Source organism: Haliotis rubra, unplaced genomic scaffold (genome assembly GCF_003918875.1).
Source record: "Haliotis rubra isolate DU_JTF1 unplaced genomic scaffold, ASM391887v1 Scf990, whole genome shotgun sequence".
NCBI lineage: Eukaryota > Metazoa > Mollusca > Gastropoda > Lepetellida > Haliotidae > Haliotis > Haliotis rubra.
Genome location: NW_025767735.1, coordinates 205638 through 228887, shown reverse-complemented (window position 1 = coordinate 228887; position 23250 = coordinate 205638). Strand labels below are relative to the sequence as shown.

Sequence of the window (23250 nt, the reverse complement as noted above, 5' to 3'; positions counted from 1 at the left end):
ATGCATACTTTCCTGAATGTGTTGAATCTGAGAGTGGCCAGATCTCATACAATTTAGTGTCCACCGACGATTACATATTCCCTATTGAATTGATCTTCAGCAACTCATGCTTGTCGGTATGGGCCACTATCGGGATCAGATGGTCATGCTCGCTGACATGGTTGACACGTCATCGTATCCTTATTGCGTTGGTCAATACTCATGAAGTTGATCACTGGATTGTCTAATCTACACTGGACCCTTAACATACCGCGCTGTGGTATACCTGTCGTTTTGCTAAACAACAAAAAGTACGAATCTTTCAGCACTTTATTTTCCATACTTTATCTTTGGTGTCCATACCTGCTTTTCTTTCACTTCAATAGAACTATTCATAGGCATGAATAAGAATCATAGATGTACATGTGTACATTTTACTGTGTAAATTACTCAGATCAATATCGACATTGTCGTTTTGATATGAAAACTGCAATATGTAATGTCCAGCTAAATGTTATCCCTACAGTTGTATCTATACTGATGAGCAAAAGAAACTTCTCTTGCAAAATCTTTCATAATATTAACATAAGCAAATATATTCAAATGCAAATTGCCCCATAGTTATTGCCAACAACAATGGTTCGATTCTGACCAACATGAGCTCTCAAACTCACCTCTTGACAAAATAAAATCACCTCACAGCACATAGCAGATCGTTCTACAGCAGAAAACCACTTTACAATGCCGAGGTTAACTTCGGCAGAGCGAAAGAGCGCCATCGGAATGCTGCAAATCGGCGCTACAACGGGTCACGTTGCAAGAACCTTCAATTGCTCCGTCGTGACCGTCAGGAGCCTTCGTCGGCGCTACCAAGAAACTAGTCAGACCTCAGACAGACCTCAGACAGGCCCCACACAGGCAGAACCCGGGTGACAACTGCGCAGGAAGACCGCCACCATAGGACGTTACACCTTATAAACCGCTTCCTGACGGTAACGTCATCAGCGTCAACAGCACTAGGTCACCCAGTGAGTCGAAGGATAGCGTCAAGGAGACTACGGGCCTATTGTATCAGGGCCTACCGACCGTACCGAGGGACGCTGCTGACAGACAGACATGGTCGCTCGAGTTGTACAGAACTTTTTTCTAGCCAAAAAATCAACATCCTGCCATGAACTGCACGCTCACCCGACATGTCGCCAATCGAGCACGTGTGTGACCACCTTGATAGAGTTATTCAACGGAGACAGAATCCACCAGTTACAGTACAGCAAATGACTCAAGCCCTTGTCGAAGAATGGAGGCGAATCCCAGCTGACGTCATCAGGCGCGTAACAACTTCAGTCAGAAGACGTGTGTTTGCATGTATTCTATCCAGAGGTGGACAAACTCACTTTGCTATCTTTCCCGAATAGACCCACTGATCGTGATTTCTCTAGTTTAGCCCATGTCGACCATAACCTGTTCAATAAGTTATCAGCCTTCTTAAGAATCGAACGGTTGTACTTAGCACGTACCTATGTCATTGCTTCACAAATTATAAATTGCAAACTTCGATTTCGTCTTGTTGTTTTTAAGTGAGATCAAAGTGAACGAGGAGAAAGTTTATTTTGCCCGTCAGTATATGTGACCCTTCTTCTTTAAATTTGCATGTCTTTCCTTTGACGAGCAGAGACTGTATTACACCTTACAACTGTTACTCCTATAATATCGTATGTCCATGCAGTGTTTCATGTATGGTGTCATTCTGTTTACTCCGTTAATTCAAATGATATTAATTTCGTTTATGTTGCTAATTAAAATCAAATACCACTTGATTATTGTATATGATGGTGTGTGCATATCTCTTCCAAGTACGTTTGTACAGAATAGAATATATTAGAAATTAGAGTGATCTGCGTCGGCCGTTATGTTACATATTAACAAGTTTAATAATACTACAACTTCCTTACTATCCAAGCGATAATAGCACTATTTCAGTCAGAATAACTTCAGCATTCCTTTACCATCATTAATAAAAGTAAAAAGATTTTGTTTTTCTTTTTGCAACGTGTTCGGAACTTTTTATCTGAGGAAAATGACACCCGATACAAATTGCTATGTCGGCTCCACGGGCATATTCAAAGCATGTTGTGACAATCAGAATATTTTCAAAATTATCTCGAAATTTGAATTTTGAGTTTCTATCGGAAAATTGACATCGGCAGCCAATGGTGAAGCGACGCTGTATTTGATTTATCAGCTGCATCAGAAGCACTATATATAAACGCCTAGATGGACACTCAAGGCGGATGTCCAAAAGGCATGGCGGGCCTGCATTCCTTGTCCGAATATATGGCGTGCCCAGTGAACGGATGCCACCATCAGATGCCCCAGACTATGCCTTACGGGCATAAAACACCGCATACAAGGACTCATAGGTACCACAATAAATCATTTGATATGACATTGTTTGTTATCGTCTATATTTGCGTTATTGAAACAGCTGTGGCCAAGCTCAGTGTTATTTCATGAAGTGTAGATCAAGCCTGTATGTCAAGACTAACGCTATAGGTAGTCTTTGAAAGTATATCACTTGAATATAGAGCTACTTGGAAAAGAGAATCAGTGAGATGGGAGATACAGTGCCTGTGGAAAAGTTAGTCTTGCTTATTCATGGTTGTTATATTTACAGTAAAGGCTGAGCGGAATGGGTAATAACATGGTTAAACCACTATGAGGCTATTAAAAAGGGCCACGTGTTGTGCAATGATATTTCAATTATGTAACTCCCAGAATTACAGTTTACACAGCAGTTCGAGCTGCATAAACATTGAAATTAAGAGTCGGATAGTTGGGGGTATTTGCCTGTGCTCTAACAGAAATATAGGACTATTCTGTCGGGATATATCTAGGGACACCTGTGAGGACAAAGGGGATCTTATTTTGTTCACCGCTTTGCTTTTTGATCCCTCGATACAAGCAGCGCACACAAGACGTAACTGATACTGGTAGGAAGCGCGAATGCAACATGAGAAGGCGTGTTAGCTCGCATAATACTGCTTTCTTTGCTACACCCGCAAATTGATAAGATTAATGAGGTCACATGAACGATAATTTCAAACGTATCAAAATATGTGAAAATTAGGTAACATGAAACAAGTATTTCAAAACATGGAAACATATGACCATCTTGCCTGAGCACAGGTCACATGAACATGTATGAACCGTTCATATACGTACCCCTGAAATCCGGTATGATGCATAAATATCTAAGGCATGTAAACATTTGCAAATTTGAAAATTTACATGTGTTTCCCCGCCTAAGGAAATACCCATATTTTCAACCATAGTAAACTTGGAACGGAATCGGACATTTCAACACCCACTGAAATTCACAGGAATGCATTGGAAATACTGTATGATCATGTATTTACCGGGGTATCTGTTTTACAATTCATGTTTGGAAATCCCTGACAATCCGGTCATGGCATACATGAACGAGGTGCTTGTGCATACGAAAATGTGTGATGAGCATATGTTTCAAAGGTATAGATTCATATGAAATATATGCTCGAAGTTCGGAAATATCTGAAAACATACGTAAATCCGGTCAGGGCATGTATTTCCTACTGTATTTACGAATATTTCAATGGTTTACTATCCGGTTTTTGGTGCTGTGTATGTATTAAAGACTTATGTATCACATCACTTCGGGTCTACTTAGTGGGGGTGTGAAGTCCGAAGTGTTGCAGACCGTAGATTTTTACCTCATTAGTGATACTCACCCCCACAGGTATATTAATACACGCAACCCTTTATCATAGTTAAATGTTGTCACACGTCATTATGGCTCAACTCTGCACAACAATATCCAGCAACTTAGAGGCATGGTTCCCTGAGACACCTGATATACCGATCTGCAGTCAACCACCGTTGTGTCGAAGCTGAATGGACCTGCGTAAATATCTCGAGTCATCCGACGCTCTTTACAAAGGCACTAATTACTAATGACGGAATACTTAGGGTTCAATTATTATTTTGAAAAGCGTCAACACCCTGTCTTTATATGTAGATGTATCAAGAGATTGTAAATCATACAAATTTGCCCTGCTAAATGAATATGAACACACGTCTAGACGTCCTCCGCCAAATCCCCATTAACAGAGACGATATTTACAGAGCTTTGAGTTTGAGGTGGATCTGTTATCACGCTTGCTTGCGTTGTAGTTAATATCCATCCAATACGACCTATCCGTTTTACTACTGTCCGTCAGAGAGTAGTCTATAGGTAGAAGGTGTCTTCCAAATAGATTTCGTGTAACATTAGATCTCTAAGGGATTTAGTTAGTGCAGTAGTTACAACCATGCAATGTGGTCGTGCACTAAGGTGGTAACAACGAATCACTGTGCAGATTATTGTGTCGTTGAGGATGATCAGTCAAGCGACAGTGTTTCACAAAGTATGACATCAACATGGCCTTCACAAACGCCCCACAACTTCCTTGTTGGCAACCTGAATGCATTCCACACACATAACGTTTCAAATAAAACATTTGATGACTATTAATAGCCTAGAGTCTGTGAAGACACGTGATCCTGTGTACAACACACACGTCAAACTACAGTGTAAATCCAACAACTAAGGACGCACAAAGCTGTGAATAGGGAACCGTACCATGTGGTGTCCTCTTAGACAAGTGACCTGTTCGCAAGATGTACTCGCTCACACAACAGCCAAGCGATATTTGGTAGGATGAGATGGAACTCTGTGTTCCAAGCCTCTAGATGATACATAACACAAAAACTGGTGAGTGAAGAGTTATTTTTCTGGCAATCTTCCCTGAATACCAAGTTTGGCTTTACACATTATACCTATTATATACCTGGGGTGTCCCAGTTCACCCAGCTGTGAATGGGTATCTCATAGTGATTGGAAAGCCACACTAACTCGGTGCGCCTAGTGGCTGCAAGACTTGTATGATCCCAAGGGAGTTGAGGTTGATAATACGACGTGCCGTTGAGTTTGACATCCAGTGATCGAGGGAAAAACAAAGCGCCTTTGACCAGCTCAGCTGAGCTTGATATCGCCGCTATGCAAATGTTAGCATAATAATAATATACCTCGAGTGTAACGAGCGCGGTTCTGACCACTAGACGTCTCCAAAAGAGATTGATTAGTAGTACTAACAATTTCATAGCTTTTATATCGTTTTAATGTCCCATCCAAACAAGTAGATAACAAGTCGTGTGGAATATATACTGAGTCAAAAAAGAAACATCACATTCTTTCTTCAGGGCACTATAAAAGAACAAGAGATGGTAAGATGGTTAATTTGTTATTATTTCATTGCTGAGATCTGTGTGATGTACTCGATACACTGACAGTGCCATAATCAGTTCCACTCCGCCGTTCCAAAACATGGGTATACAGAATGTCAAGTCATAAGAATAAAAATGCGAAATTTCTACGTTCAATATCGTGTATGGCCACCCCGCGCATTCACCACTGCCAAACACCGTCTCCTCGTCGACTGCCTGATTCTTGTTAACACGTGGTTGGGGATTCTGCGCCATTGCTCTTGCAAGGCAGCGCCAAGTTCCTGCAAATTCTGAGGTTGGTTCCTAAGACCACGAAGCCTTCTCCCAAGTGCATCCCAAACGTGCTCTATTGGATTAAGGTCAGGGGACCTCGATGGCCAGTCCATGACGTTGATTCCAGCGTTTTGAACGAAGTTTCGTGTCAACATCGCGGTATGCGGCCGAGCATTATCATTCTGGAACTGTAGACCTGGGCCATGAGCCGCCATGAAAGGAACGAGTTCAGGGGTGAGCACCTGGTCGCGGTAAGCAGCAGCTGTGAGGTTTCCACGGATGAACAGAAGTCATCAAGTGACGTCACACGTGGACGACCCGACCTTGGGCGATCAGAAGTGGTGCCAGTTTCTTGTGGACGACCTCGCAAGTCATACACAGTACGACGGCTGCATCCCATTGCTCTTGCGACGTCAATAACTGATCTTCCCGCTTGCAACATGCCAACGGCACGTTTTACGTTGCACATTTGACAATCGTGGCATTTCAAGTACCGTTAGAACTGTGGTTTAAAAGTGCTTTATTCAATTCTTGAGGCCAATGCAAAGACGTGCATATGAAGAAAACTTCGATGCGAAGATCACGTGATCGACTGCACGTGCAAAACCTGATTGGGCACTAACGTCATTTGCACGACGAATGGATGGGTTTGAGTTGGTTTTGCTAACGTTTTTCTAGAGTCGAAAGATAGAGATCCCATTTTGGATACATAGATGTATCATCAGAGAAAAAATATTCATTATTTTTCAAATTTATACATTTTGTGAAGTTTCTTTTTTGACTCAGTATATTTTCATTAAGCGGGCTACCCCTCGCACCATCCTGTCTCTCGCATTATAAAGTTGGCAGCATGCATATCGTGCTGATACTCACCTGCACCACGTGACCTGTACATAGTTATCTGTATTGCATGTCCTTCATGTGCAGGCGGTGTTTAACCAGGAAGAATTTTTCGTGATAATGCGACGAGTTCAAGAGTCAACGTCATGGGAAAGTCTGTGGTTGTTTTGATATATGTCACCTATTTTTGCTGCATTCTTCAGCCACTTCGTACAGGTAAGATAAACTTGTATATGGACATATGGAATGAATGGTGAACACTCGAAAACAGTAGAGCTTTCCGTGTATAGATAAGGACAGACAGGGATGTCGTTGATGCATTTATGCATAGGTATCCTTTGTACGAGTATATTTACATGAGGAGGAAAGTCCCCTAGGCAAAAGATTTACAGGAACCATACAATAACTGATACTAAGAGTAAGTTCGCTACTACAGTACACGACATTTCGGTGTAGCATTGTTTGGAACTATTGTCACAAAGGTTGTGACAATTGACAAAATAACTAAAGGGAAGGATGCCATTAGTATACTGAGACAATATTGTCATGTCGGGTAAGCTAAAATGTAAGCTTTTTGTCATAGGGCACAAGTTTAGCAAATATTCTAGCAGATACAAGAACAGTAACCTTATTTTGCGATTCGCGTAGATATACTGGGAGCGACATTTGGAACGAATACTTTTCACTTGGTGCAAGTACATGCAATGTATATCTGTCAACTGCTACCTAAGATCTATACCCAAAGGCCAAAGGTATTGAGACCCAAAACAAGAAACAGAATAAGTCTTACACTTTTACAGCCGCAAATGAAGTGTTGATGGAAATACAACCCGAGCATATACAAATGAGCTAAAACACAAATATGGATTCACAAGCAAGTTCACAGAATCACAACGAGTGTTTCCATCCTGTACATTGATGCAGGCCTGGAATCCCCGTGTCGTTGAAACCACTAGGGGATCTTGCTAGGGGAGGGATAACACATTAACATTAACATGATTAAGATACTACTGTTATAGAAACCGCGGAGCAACATATGACCGTGTTGAAACGTCTGCTGTACGTGTGTTAAAACTTGACTCCGCATCCATTCTGGTGCAAAAATAGTAAAGTGGCTTTTTGTACAATCTCGTCGCGGAACGTCACTGCATTGGCGTCCTTTCTGAAACTGTTGTCCCGCTTCAGATCGAAATAACCTGACCTCTAAAACGATTCCAGTCGAGAGCACTGTTCTTGATGAAACGGTCACCAGTGCGTCTGTAGACACTTGTCCTGCCGTCAGCTCAGTAAAAAGGGAAACGTGCCTCATCAGTGAACAGAAAATTTTCCATCACAAGTGCAGTCTGTTCCATCGGAGACGTCGACGTCGATGTTTTCACTTGGGCTGGGTATCTTAGACACCACATGGATGGCGTAGACGTCGTCGAACTGTTGTCGTTAGATAGCCCTCATTTGCCTGTGGTGTTGGAGGTGAATCTGTCTTGACGTGGGGTTGTTTATGGTGGGCTGCCACTATCAAGACGGCCTATAATGTGAAGGTTTTGCTGAAAATGTCTAAACAGCTAAGCGGAGTTTTTATGGACGTTCTGTGGACGGTGTTTCCAAAGTCACACCACAAGGTATCACACTGAAGCAGTCATATACCTCTCCGTTGGTCATTTTAGTGGTATGCCGAACTAGTTCCAGAATGAATAGATGTCTTTTCCTGACTTCTGCACTTTGACTGAGCTCAAGGCTGCACTGAGTCCATTGAAATGATAAGTGTCTAGTTCTCAGTCCTTTTTTTAAGTGAACAAAGGGGGTCATTTCCCTTGAAAATGCAATGCTTCCTGCATTTTTCTTGAAGTTCGAACAACAACTTCTTCGACAGTTTTATCATGATTACCACTGACACAAATACATTAGATTCAATATAATTATAGAAGCGTGTCGAATTTGGGTATTATAAACTTGGATATCATAAGATAAACCCCAAAACAAATCTTTAACATAGACGTCACTGTTCTCGTGAATAGCAGTAATTGTGCAAGGCCGTGTTTTAGTCCAAAGTGTAATGTGTGTTAAGATATAACTTGGCTTAAAAAGACTATGACTATTCTTCAGGATAGCATATACGCATATATCCTGTAATGAGTTCAACAGTCAAGGCAAAGTTTTTATCATCAATTTATCTAACTTAATTAAACGAGTGTTATAGTTTAATACGCATATATGTATCTTAGCCAGTCTTAGTTCTGTGAAGCTAGTTATTGTGTACCATTTGGCCGAAATACTGAATCGATGATTATTACTGACAGTTACGATTATCAGGCCGCCATTAAATAGTCTAATAAACAGCATTTGGAATCTCAAGCTTGGAAATGTATTGTACATAGAGCTGTATCTGTGGTGCATATGAGCATATATAGAAAGACATAATTTGTTACGGACAAACAGGACAAGAGCATAATAATCCGAAACACTGCATCTAAACTGCATTTCATTCCACAGCAAATCTTCATTCATTTGTCATGTCGTTCATGTAGGTACAACATACACCAGTAAGGCATGCTATGGAGCCGGTCGTCTGTTCTGCACTCGGCATTACATCAGCTGCAACCCCACCCAGAAGATCGACATTTTTGACGCATATTATACCAACAACTCAGACTGTGGGTTGACAGGTATCCCTAACTGCGACACCGTGAATCCGGCGAATGTGACAGAACATGGTTATCACAGATTCAGCAACACCGAGCTTGTCCCCCTTTACAGCAACTGCTCCAGAAAGACAAAGTGTCGCTCTCCTGCTCCCCGCCGGAGTGCTGCTCTTGCATTCTCTGTTGTGAAATATCGGTGTATTGAAGGTAAGTGTATTTTGTTTGAGCTGAATAAGAGGGTGTCTTTATTTCTGTATTTAGAGACAGATTTAATCTTACGATAACGTGTTCAGAATGTTGTGGTCACTACAATCATGAATATGTGTTCAGTATATATCGATATATCTGTCGTCATTTACATTCGTTTTACGAACTGATTTATCAGCGAATGGCTAATTTGCTGAGGCAAACAGAGCGATTCGCTATTTGTAAGGTACATTTATTGCTTTATCTGTTGATAACAAACGTATGCTACTTAGCGATTTTAGAAGTGATCATTAGATGCGCATCTCCATGCATGCATCGGCTTCGTGAAGTAACAATGCAAGCGCTTTGAATACTTGGTTTTTGGTTCCATTCGCTCTCCACTAACAAAGGTCATGCAATGGGCAAAATGCTTACTCTCAAGCTTCTGCTGTGTCGAAACATAGACCATTCCATATAAAGGTTTTACTGTCATGGATTTTTCTATAATTCAAATGCGTATGTGATGTACATACTACACAATTAGTTTTTTAATGTGATCTGCGGACTCTAATTGTGTAGCTCTCGGGTGCTCATATCTTACATCTTGGTATCTGTGCACAGTGAAATCTAACCGTCTGACAATCTAACGTCAAAATCTAACAGTAGAGAGTCCAATAAAATACCTGCCTGATTGAGGAGCTCACAAGAAGATGTACACTGAAGCCTCCCTGAAAGTCTACATTGAAGTCATACGTGCATGTAATTCTGGAAAGGTAGAAATTATCGCCCGACAATTAAGCAATTCAATGCATCTTATTAAGGCGCTCGTGTGTATCTCGATGTTTCTAATGACTAAGACTACGAATGTTGCAGAAAATGCTTCATTGAATTTTCAAGAAGATGAATCCCTGGACATTAGTGCAGAGGGATTATCTAAGGTCCTACTTACCCATGGAGATACACTTATGTCTAATTGTACAGTCCAAAACAGCATCTACATGTGCACCTTCAAGGCTGATGTCAAAGCTACAAGCATGTCAGTATATGCCCTCGACGTGAGACTAAGACGAAGACCTCCAGAACAATGCTTATTACAGCTGTCTGTTCTACATGGAACCCACGTCACAACGACTAATTGTTCGACTGTTTTTTAACCGTTTGAGAGACTTAACGTGACAACCGAGCTTCCGATATACTTAGATTTGTCACAGCGGTATTCAATTTGGCTTCTGATCAACGGTAAGCATGAATAGTGACAACAGCTACCAGTGTATGAAATAAGGCCCGTCCGACCGACCAAGACAGGTTAAATTTCTGAATTTACAGCTAGCCAGCTTGATGGTCTGGTAAAAAAATTTAGATAACCTTTTAGTCGGATTTCTCTGAAAATGACTGCTGTGAATAGTCTGTTAGACAATAAATACATGTCTCAGATTTATTCAATTTCTCATTGTAACTAATAATTGAGTTATATCCGTTGGATTGTCTGGTCTGGCTAAATCCAGTTTAGGCTGGTAACATTTATGATAGCGACGTTTCGGTATAGATGCTTATACCGTTTTCGATATGCTTGAAAACGGTATATGCATCTATAAAGACTTGTCATTCCCACGCTCTGATGGTTGTTAACTTTCCAGTAAGATGCATTTATTGCATTCTCTGTTCTTGTATGTGGGTCTCCTACTCAGACTTGAATGTGGATAGTAAGCTTCTGTATTGCAATGAATACGACATTCCGGTGCAGAAAGAATACTAACAGTGTAAAGAATACTTACACGAGTGTAGAAAGCCATTGTCCCTAGTATGGTGATCTACTTTCAATTGTTGGCGATCTATAGCCTGTGTTTTATATTGTATTGTCTTCTATATTTAAAATGTTTTAGTTTTATATGCTCGTTTTATATTCATATCTGTGATGCTTTGTATTTTTACTATCCTTCGATGACAGTTTTTTACATTCTGAACTTATTGATTTTAATATTGACATGAATTAAATTGATCTTGTCACGATATGGCTGCTATATTGCCGATGTGACGCTAAATATTAACTCACTCACTCACTCCGGTGTAGAAAGAATCTTGCTTGATAACGGTGTTAGCATCTTCACCGATGCGTCGCATTTATTGCTATTAAGAAGTTGACTATCCATAAAAAGTGGTTTTCCTTCATCTTTACAACTTCTAAATGGTATCCTCCCACAACGCAGACAGGTACTTCGCAGACGCCTTAAAGCAACAACATTTACGGTTCAATGAACAGATTAGCTACTACCTGTTACTAACACATTATAATGGAATAACCCAAATAGAAAACCACAAGTAAAATATCTAATGCCAAGTAAATATTTATTTCATGACAAGAATAACATATTATTTTTCAAATAACACGGTATAATGGAGGTGCAATAACTTCTAGTAGATACATCTTTTCAATCGAAATATTTTACCTATACATGTATTTGTAGATCTAATTTATCTTTAATTAAAGCAGTAACAATAAGTAGTAGCACAGTATCAGTGGGTAGAACAGTAGCTTTCAATTGGCATCATATAGCTGATGTCCATTTATGAAAGTTTTATGAGGTTGGCCAACATATCAAGGTACTGAAGTGGGGTCTTCTCTCCGCGACTTAGCCTGTCTTCGAGCCTCATGATCATGTTGTCTAGTTCTCTGTAGACTCGTTTGCGACTTGGAAGAGCAGCCCCGAATTCGAGTTGTTTCTGCTTGACTCTTTCAGCCATCTCGATCATTGGGCTTCACACATTGTACGTATGTGGGGAATCGAACCCGGGTCTTCATCGTGACGAGGGAACGCCTTAATCACTAAGCTACCCCACCGCCCCTCCAGCCATATTGATAGCGAACACATAAGTTGTTCACCATTTTATATATTTCTTGAGTTGTTCAAGACAAAGTCAAATTCGTGTATTGATAAACTTAAGTAACTAATCCCGTTTTTAAAAACAGGTTTGAAATATTCTAAAGATCAAACGGGCAATGATACAAGTAATAAACACCAATAGGTTTTCTGCTGGTACCATTATCAACAACTTTATCAAATGTTTCTGCAAGTCTCAACTTCTATGCTCAAAGAAGTGCATTTGTAATTCTTCTCAACTGCTATGCACATCGCTCTGTAACTGAAATGGGAACTGTGAAAGGAGACTTCAGAATCACAGAGATCGATGATTGACAAAATGATGTCACATGACTGATCAAAACAGCAACTTTTCATTAATTGGATGATGAATAATATCTTTTACTACCAAAACATAAATCTTGTTTGGTAGATATCTTGAAAGTATTAGAAATTGCCCGTTGAACGGCCAATATATCTCACATATTGCACCAAATAAAGATGTTTTATAGTCGGCGACCATTCTGGGTGATTTTTGGCGGCCCTCTTGGATTTTTGGTCAAAAAGGCCCACAAAGTCGGAGGCCCCCAATATGTTTTATCATAAAGTTCCCTAACACTGTGCAAGGTTTTCTGCTTTGATCCAGCTGGGAAAATTCACGTAGTGTTAGATTTGGGAATCCTTGATTTTTTTAAAGCCATCTTGGATTTTTCGGGATTTGGGCCCAAAAAATCGGGCACACCCCAAAAATGTTTTATCATGATAATCCCCAGTACTTTGTTTGTTCAGTAACTTGCTCGGGAGTACATTTTGTGCCCAAAGACTACATTTACATTGTCACCTACAACGGTCAGCTTTAATGAAGATCTTGCTCTTGTGGTGGCACAAAATGTGATTGTTAGTGTATAAATAGCTCATCGAATATGTGCATAATGTAGTGCCTAATGTTTATTCCATATAAAAGCTTATATATTGGTGTGCTTTCTATCGTTTGTTTATACTCATATTGCTGAACAAGAAAGGGCATTTAGATGTGTCCGCTTTTTCACAGGAGGAATCACCACTGAATCAACTAATGACAGGTCTCCTGGATCCACCCCTTCAAAAACACCAAGTATGTAGTATTTACCTCATGATTTCTAACATAACTGTTCAACAGAAAAGAGAGGTACGCATTCTCTTGCAAAGCAGTCTCGTTGCAAATCCTCGGACAGATAGTACAGTGTATCTTGCCTGTCGTGAAATCTCACATACTTTCTTGTAGATATCGCATGACATTCATGGTACTTATTATTAAAAGTATGATGTGAGACGGCGTGTTTTAAATAAATATATTTTGTAATTTACTATTTACAGTTTATGACACATTTTACATATTTGTAAATTGGTTACTGTTTGAATAGAAATAAATGTTTTTCCACAGGGGACATCACAACTTGGCCAAATAAGGATGGGCTTCCCATATCCACCTCTGCACGATTCCCACGTATGCATTATTCACTGTATGGAAACCTATACACAGTGGTTTAAGACTTTAGACAAATGGCTGCATTCTAATGTTAATAAGTTAATTTCCTGAAGATAGTTAATGCATTCAACTGAAAATATCACATTTGCATTTTCATACCTCAACTTGATTTAGCTATGTACAAAGTTGAAGATTGTTTTGTACATAATGATAGTGCTGGCCTTGTGAAGTAAAAACACTGATCATCAAGTTCATGGAAAAGACTCATGTTCTGGCCTGCGTCAAATGTTATTTTAATCAAATGTCAGTAAAGAGTACTCTAGTTGATCTCTGCTCAATACACAGTGGCTGTTTTCTGTTTCAGCTGGTGTGTTTATGGGAGGGGTGGCTGCCGGAGCTGTTATTGTCATCCTGGTCTGTCTTGCAGTGTATGTCCTCGTTATTAGGTATATTTGAAATCACATTTACTCTTCCGGGTTCATCTAGTGAAGAATATACGTAAAAGATGTCCATCAAAACGTCTATCTCATTTTGGATGTGTTTGAGTGACCTTACTTTTGCAAGTCCAGGCTGAAAAATCACAACAGAGAACACCAAGAATGGGATTATTCTGTTTATCAAAGATAGGAATCGCAAAAGGATGTTTGCCTTAAAATGCTTAAAGGAAATTCACATGAAACGTTATCTGTCCTTTCAGGCGTCGGTACGATCTGACTCCGAAGAAACAAAGAGACACGCCAGCGTCTGTTGACCATCCCACTTACTCCGGTCTGTCAGCTGGAGCTGCTGTCAACAACTATACCAGTATAGAACAGACCTCAAGATCTCAAGAATATACTACACATGGATCAACAGCTACTCCGGACTACCAAAACATCTGATTTACCTATTTCATTAGTCACGAATTTGTACATGCAACAGTCAGTGATGTAGCTGGATAAGTTCAAATACGGCATTAGCGTGTGATGTGGATTGAGACACGTTGAGACTGAATGTTTTTATGCACCTACTTATCCTGAAGATCCTGGCTCTGACAGTGACTAGATTGTACAACCTACTGTCCATCAACCTTACATATTGTCAGTTGTTTCAATACTTGGTACTTGTTTGTCTTGGTACTTGTTTGTCCTTATATACTCACGTTTTAGCTGCGGGGCAGCTCTATGTTTTTATTGTGTTTGTATAGAGCTACACATAGCCATGGATAAGAAGGAGAGCTACATGTGTACGTTTGGTATATACAGGTATGAACAATAGCCAGGTTGATATTGTCGCTTTGATGAAACCTGCTCCTGCCATATTTACTGTAAACTCACATTGTATATCTACAGTTCTATCTGTGTGACCTTTGTTTACTGTAATTTCACATACCATTTATTTAACGAGCAGACATCTTGTATTCCCAGTAAACACCTATTCTACTCAAAACGGAAGCCTAAAATACGGAAGCCTAAAATATTTCCCGATGTATGCCCATGCATTGTACCACGTATAGTTAAATTCCGATTACTCCATTATTACAAATTATACTAACTTCAGTGTTGTGGTAAATAATAATCAGATAGTACCTGACTCTTACTCGTCATTATTTGTCATAATATCGTCTATGTACGTTTGTATACTTTTCTATGTATATTTGCATAAATAGAAGGTATTGGAAAGTATGCAAATGTACATAGAAGATATGATGTCACTATCTATAAGTTATCGCTGAAGACTTTTACGTAGTTTGCTGCAAATACAACTTGCCCTTTTTGACCAACGGATACGATTCCGAATATTTTTTCTCAACACTTTCCATGCCTTATCAACCTATGAGCTCCTTATTAGACCTTCACAACCACTCTCACTGATCGTCACTTGTTCGTTTATAAATACAGACGAACCGCTTAACTTCTGGGACCTGAAATAACGTTGATGAAAGATGAAGTGTTTCTCTTTTTTTTTCTCTTGTTTATACTATACAATGAGTGAGTGAGTTATTTTAGCTTTACGCCGCTTTTAGCAATATTCCATCAACATCACGGCGGGGGACACCAGAAATGGGCTTCACACATTGTACCCATATGGGGAATCGAACCCGGGCCTTCGGCGTGACGAGCGAACGCTTAACCACTAGGCTACCCCACCGCCCCTTATACTATACAAACTGCCCCATACATTATTACTTTGAATTGAAACTGCAGATATCAATATCTTAAAATGATGCTTCAAATGTACACTGACGTTTGGTGTGGAAATAGCAAATTACCTGTCTGTGCGCAAGCGCTTGACGGTATCCTCGAGCGTGTTATGACCCCGGAATCCCGTGAAACCATTTTTTTTCTTTGGACGTTTCCTTCGCATTTAAGGTTTTTGGGCTGAAAACAAACCTGTGGCAATATATAATTAACAACTTGCTCAACAAAATTTATTTGCAAAATCTGTTCTTGTCAAAACGGTAAAAAACTGAAGCTCCCCACAAACATTTGTACTTCTCGTACATGCGGACATAGCATCTAGCTGGTTCGTCAGTATTCACATAGGCCCGTACTTCTTACACCTTTAATTTCCTCTGATTCAATCTTCCAGAGTTGGGCTTTGACACGCTTTAAACATAGAGGAGAAAACGTCCACCGTTACGGTCAGTATGGGGGCCGGTAATGTGAGGGTTGGTAACCATTCCCAGACTCCTATGTCCTTTCCACCCCTAAGAGCAAAGTGTAGCCCTGTGAAATATTAAAATTGTTACATTTAAGGTCAACTCTAATGTTGATAAAACCGATATAAAATGTTTTATGCGATGTTTTGATGAATTACCAAAAGGTTTGTTTTTTTATTAAATACCAAAAATTAGTTAAATATGTCATAAACTAATTACTTAAAACTGACAAAATAGTCACGAGTTAGCCAAAGACGGGTATACTGCAACTGATATATTATTGAGTGTTTGAGAACTGGTGATAAATCGTGAATTCAATACAGTAAACTTGTACTCACCTGTTAGGTATAGTACCGTATCGAAAAGCTTCTGGGGAGTATCATCACCGACAGTATGTAGGTCCCATAAGACGTTTTCCTCTTCGAAGAAGATAACGTCTGTTGGTTTCCGAGTATTTGATCCCCGTTTTGACAAAGAACTTCGAGTCGTAGCTGAAAGTTCTGGTTCGCTTAACGGTTCTCCAAACCGAAAGTTGAACTTGTCGTTGTCATCAAGGATGAGTCAGCTGTTATAGGAGTGAGTGATATTCCCTTCCAACCTTGTGTGAAGTATCTGGGGTGCACTTAGATCAATCACTAACTCTCCATAGTCACATCATCAGTGTGTCCCGTGCCTGCTTTCTCGAGTTGCGCCGACTTGCTTCTATAAGACCTATCTCACTGAAGACGCAGCATCCAGTCTTGTAAGTTGCTTTATCACCTCAAGGTTGGACTACTGCCATTCAGTTTTCTTTGGTCTCTCTCTTGACGAGATCGCTCGTCTCAAGCGAGTACAGCACGGTGCAGCTCGTCTTGTGATGAAGAGACAGAAGTACAATCATGTGACTCCCATGCTGCAGCATCTGCATGGGCTGCCTAACACGCTTCGGTGCAAATACAAGATTGCAACACTTGTGTTTCGCCATTTTGATGGTTCACTACCGCCTTAACTGTCCAGAGAGCTCTCTTCGCTCTTCCAGTGAGATATTGTTAAAAATCCCAAAGTACAACTTAAAGTCAGCAAAACAGTGCTCTTTCAAATAAAGTGCGCCCTCAGTTTGGAATGCTCTCCCAAATGAATTCCGCAATTCCCCTTCTCTAAGTTCATTCAAGACCGGTTTAAAAACATTCGTATTTAAACAAGCTTTCCTTTAATGTGTACTTACCGTCCCATGTTTGTGAGAGAGATGCATAAAGAGTATTTCGGAGATTAGCGCTGTATAAATGCTATCCATTATTATTATTATTTATTACTATTTATTTTACAAATATCCTCCGAATCTCTTCTAAAAGAATTCTGTGTTACGAATAGGTCTCTGTCGTTATCTGAGTCCATGTTGTCTCCTCCATGACCCTAAGGAAAATGAAAATCTATCATCGCCTCAGCCTGCACATGCATTCCGTGCAAATCGGAATGACAGGAGTTGTTACGAATAAATGACACGCAATGCTGATTTAATTTTGATATACCCTATGTATACCCGTCACTTGACGGTTGATAAGATGGACACACCACGACTCTGAGGGTGTGGTAGGGATTGTAAACCCTGATCGTCGGTGAAAATCACCTCCGATCACGTATTCGTCGGTGAAAATCACCCTCGATCATACGCGTCCTCGGATTTTCACCTCCGATCAGGGTTCACAATCCGTACCACACCCTCGGAGTCTTGGATTCTCCTATACATAAATGCCTGCACTAGGCACCGTCACAACGCCTCACCTTTAATTTTGTAATGGGCGATGACCTTGTTTACAATATCAGAACAAAGAGGAACAATATTGTTAGATGCAAACTATACCTTTTCCTCGTTCTGACAGGGTATTTTCCTCACTGACAATGACAAGGACGTTAATTCGTCAGTCGAATTTACATGACAAAAACAAGGACAGTGAGATCGTAGTTACACATAAGGAAAATAGCGACATTATGTTATCAGGTATGTCTGTATCGCAGCATGTGCATTGTTAAAGTTGAAGCAAAACGATATCCCAACAGAGAAACTGATCATGCGATAATTAATTTGAATTATACCAGCAAAATAAATATATGTATTTAGGTTGTATATAATGTATGTTGAAGTGAGTGAGTGAGTGAGTTAGAATGTTACATGGCATCGGCAACACTACAGCCATTTAGCGATGAAAACAAGGTAATCAATTTAAATAGCTGTCGACAAAGGACAGTAAAACCAACTAGACCATCACAGATATATACTTAAAACTAGTAATTAAAAATAACATACTTTAACTAATGATCGCAAACAACTGAAGGTAGATCACCATACTAGGGTCCATGGGGACTTACAGTGCCTTTGCTACCTGCATGGACCCTAGTTGGATTTACACCATCCCTTCAGCCACTGGCGATTGTAGGAAAGGTTTAGCCGAATTTAAAAAGAACAACTATACTTCGTTTAGAAATCTGGTCAGCTTAAATTTAACTTTGAAAGTTTTGGGACTTACGTACCCTCTCAGGAGGACGTATGTTGAAGTAAATTATAAGTGAAGAGTGACCATTGTTACGACAATGTAATTTTAGTTCCGCCTTTTCAGTTAATCAGTTGTCACTTTCACGGCAGTGGTATCCTGTTCACAATACGTGGTTGATTGACCTGTGTATAATTAATGAAGAGTCGCTACATTTGGGCAAGTATCATCTCTTCACGAACAGAACAATGCTCTATGTTTGTTTGAAGTATTGATATTATATGTCAGTAATCTACAAATGCTGTAACGCCGTTATTCCAAAGTACCTCACCAAATAGCATGACGAATGTGAGAATATTGGAACGTGATAACCGATCCTGCAACACTGTTGTCACTATGTGTTCAGGAGAAAGCCCATTTGAAATATATTTACATGACAATTATAATGGAATGCGTTAACTATAGAAATACTGAGAAGCACTATTTGCTGGATGTTTCTATCAAACGTTTGCTTACTCAACGTGGGTTTTGAATTTTCCTCGTTTTGTTCTTACATTGCTCTAATACATCCTCCTAAGTATCTTAGCATGCTAAATCAAATGAATGCTTTTAAGTGTTTTTGGTGTGAGGTACAAGGTGCTTTTTGAGGAAAGAAACGTTTTATTTGCAATGCCAATGAATTCATGGGTATAAGTGTACAATGGAAGTTTAGTTATGGGGTATCACGTGGGAGCGATATCATCCCGTCACTAGGCAATGTGTCTCGAAATAGTCAAAGGAAGACTTAGTACCCTATTGATTTAAATTTCATGATTTAAATTAATAATATATCATGTCCCATTGTACACGTTTTACATTTTGTTTCGTTAAATAATAAACCGCTTTTTCCTCATCTTGTTTTCCGGTTTTCTACTTAGCAGTATACGGTTTACCAAGGCTACTTCTTCTAAAAAGTTGCCCTCAATATTTACGTCTATAGGTGTGTTATGTTGGAAGTTCCAGGTAGATATGTTTATTTGATGAAGCTTATGCATATATGGCATCAGAGGTTTGCTGAAAGTCTGTAGGTAGTAACATAAGCACAGGGGGAAACGTCGTACATTGTACCTGTTCTGAGTATCTATGTGTATTTACAATTTTTAATACCTATGAATCATCTTCAGCCTTTCCGCATGCACGTCATGACAAAGAAATCCAGTTTACACTCAGAATACCCTGCTTGACTATTGATTTTTCCATCACAAGGGATCAATATTGCATCATCAATAAGCAAATTTTTAGTTGTATTAGTTCACATTTAATCATTTTTTAAAGGAAATTGATTGAATTGATAAATTTTGATGTATGTAGTTTTATTCAGTTTGGATAAAATGTGATTATTAACCGAAATTGTTCATGGCGATGCCCTCGATGGGGGGATGAAGTGCCGCAAATTATTGTCCCCCAGAGAGGGTATGTAAGTCCATGTCTCTCAAGGATACGTTTGTATCTACCAGTTTTTTAATCGACGTATATTTGTTCGTTTAAGTGACGGCTAAATTCGAGTACAATTGCCACCGACTAAAGGGATTATGTAAATCCAGCTAGGGTCCATGCAGGTTGCAAGGGTACTGTAAGTCCCCATGGTCACTAGTATGGTGATATACCTTCATTTGCTGGAGATCTACAGCCCATTTTTACAATGTATTGTTGTTTACTAATCTTTTCTTTTAAATGCTATCAGCTAGTTCCCCCCTTTATTCCTGTGATACCATAGTAATTCTACTGTCCATCGCTGACAGATTTCTTTCCTAATATATCAACTATTTATATTCAGATTCTCGTCACGATATGGCTGAAATCTGAAACATTGCTGATGTGACGTTAAATGTTAAGTCACTCACTACTCTCAGAATGCACATCGTACAAACCAGATTTACCTCCCTTGGATAACCCCGGTTGCACGGTGAATGAAGCTTCTGGCAAATCTCCACAAATGAGCTACGGTTTGACATAATTTATTATCTAAATTCCAGTACCCTTGAATAAAGGTTATGCTAATTCGTATCTAACTGCCGTGGGGAAATGCATATTTCTACGTTTGTTAGTGGTGTAAGATTATTGCATTGACATTTATCATAAGTTGTTCACTGGTCACGAGGGGGTCATGGGTTGATAAACAAACATCGAAGGTACATCAACCCATGGGCCCCGAGGGACCAGTGAACAACGTATTTATCTTACCGAATACCTTAATGTTAATTTTGAATTGTTTGAAGCTCGGGTACAAATCTTTTTGTAGCCATCGCTCGATTTTGCAGACAAGAAAATCAGATTTAGAGTTATCTCCCTTCCATCGATTTGCATTCGCAAAACATCGGTAACTACCGCACGTCATACGTGATTCAATGTTACTCGAGATAAAGAATTACTACCACGAAGTACCAAATGAGTTGCCATTGACAGCGGGGTACATTGGAATGTTCCTCGCTTCTAAGCGGGATATATTGAAAATAATAGAAGAGCGCTCAGCCAATCAGAAAGCGACATTTATGTGTGAGGTAAGATAAACACATGTGTACATGTATGTAGTTTGGATCGTTGGCCTCGTTAGTACTAGCCCTTTGAGTTACATGTACCATGTCGCAGTTTAACAGGCATTACTGTGCTTTTTATTCTCCTGATACAAATCTCTCACAAGATAAATTCTATGACCACTGTATGCCTGAATATTTGAACAATGGTATTATTTGTAATTGTAGTAAAGTAAGGAAAAAACGGATTGTTCGGAGACCACAAATCTGACTGCTTTATATTTCTGATAAAATCTATCGTGGACGTTGCTATTTGTTTCATTATGTGAGAAGCATTTCCACTTTACATACACAAAAGCCCAGCTACGTATCAGGTGTAACTTGCACCAAGTCTTAATCAATGTGTATTATGTTTTTTCCCTAAATCCAGTCTCTATCTAAATATCGGGTGTTTGCTGTTCATACTCGTTGTAACACAATCAACGAATTCTATAAGGTAGCTACTTTGCATTCCATATTATTTCATATCCTGTTTTATTGCCGATTCGTTTACTTTTCTCATTATTTTCTTTGCCTTGTTGCACATATGACCTAAATTGAGTCTTTATTTCACACCATTATGAGCTATAACTTTCTATGAAAACATTTAATGATATCAAGGTCACGACAGACGAATTGTTTGAGCTGTATGGGGTCTTTACATTGATAGAATTTCCATATTGTGCCATTAGGACGATAGCCGTATCATTTGAAATTGACCCCTGAAGATCCGGGTTAGAATTGATCTTAACCCATGCTTGTCACAAGAGCCAGCTAACGGAATCTTGTGGTCAGGCAGGCTGACTTGGTAGACACACATCATCGTATCCCATTTGCGTACATATATGCCCCTGCTGTTGATCACACATCGATGCTCATGCTGTTGATCACTGGATTGTCTGGTCCAGACTCGATTATTTACAGATCACCGCCATATAGCTGGAATATTGCTGAGTGCGGCGTAAAACTAAAATCACTCACTCACTCACTTGAACTTAGTATGATAAATAGAAATTATATATATATCAGTTGCCATTCTATACCTGAAGCCTAGTACTTTAGTTTCATCAAATATATGTATCTACATGGAACTGCCTACATTACACACCTATAAACGTACATATTTAGGGCATCTCTTAAGAAGAAGTAGCCTTGGTAAACAATATACAGTATACCTTGGTTATAAGGCCACCGTTTGTCCAGGTGAAAATATGGCATTATATCCAGGGTGGCATTATAACCAGGTAGGACAGTCAGAGGCCCTATTAATCAACAAGGTTATTGAGCCGATGTCTCCTGTAATGAATCTTGAATGGATAATTCCAGCGTCTAGGTGCTGCAGGTGACTTATTGTTGTAGGTGGCAGGAAGCGTATTGTCACATGTGTTATCCTATTTGAGATTACATGACTACTTAAAACATTAATTAGTTTGGTCAATTAATTTGAGTCATGTCAGTTAACTAATTAAGGTACGTATAGTACATGCAGCCAGTGTAATTAGCATTATAACTAGGGAACATGACTTTAAAAATGACTTTTGTTTCAAGAACCATTGGCAAATGGCATTATATCCAGTTTGGCATTATAACCAGGGTATTATATAGGCATTAAATCCGGCAAAAACATGGTCTTATATCCAGTGTGATATAATAACCAGGGGCGTCATAACCCCTGTTGTAATGCAAAGTAGAAAACGAAAATTTAGATCAGGAAAAAGCAATTTATTATTCAACGAAACATATCTTAAAACGGATGCAATGTGATATGATATACTGTACTATTAAATCAATGAAGCACATCCTTCCTTCCTTTCCAGAGACATTACATATTGACGTCACAGTCAAGGGATGGAAACCGGAACATGAGTCTCATGAACCAATTCAGACAATGACCTACTTTTCAGCCCATGTGAATTTTCTCGTGTGAAAGTGAAAAGAGACACTATAAACAACCATGAAAACACTAAATTCCAATTCCTTGTCTCATAAGAAACTGTTTTTTACAAATGAATTTTAATTTTCAACTTTAATAAAATCGTATTTCT

The 23250-nt window shown here is 39.4% G+C and overlaps 1 protein-coding gene across 11 annotated transcripts in view; it reads left to right on the top strand.

Annotated features, from left to right (window-relative positions):
• The window catches only part of LOC124265724, a 202363-nt gene that overhangs the window by 96367 nt on the left and 82746 nt on the right, over positions 1–23250 (top strand). For 2 of the 11 annotated variants that reach the window (XM_046700542.1, XM_046700548.1), the window contains exon 2: positions 8909–9239. The exons of 5 other annotated variants lie outside the window; for them this stretch is intronic. In XM_046700542.1, the coding sequence (XP_046556498.1) occupies positions 8909–9239 (331 nt within the window). Of the gene's footprint in view, positions 1–4530; positions 4769–6480; positions 6610–8908; positions 9240–13908; positions 13991–23250 lie in introns of those variants that run through there. 4 more of the 11 variants (XM_046700543.1, XM_046700547.1, XM_046700544.1 and 1 more) reach the window with 4 other exon arrangements.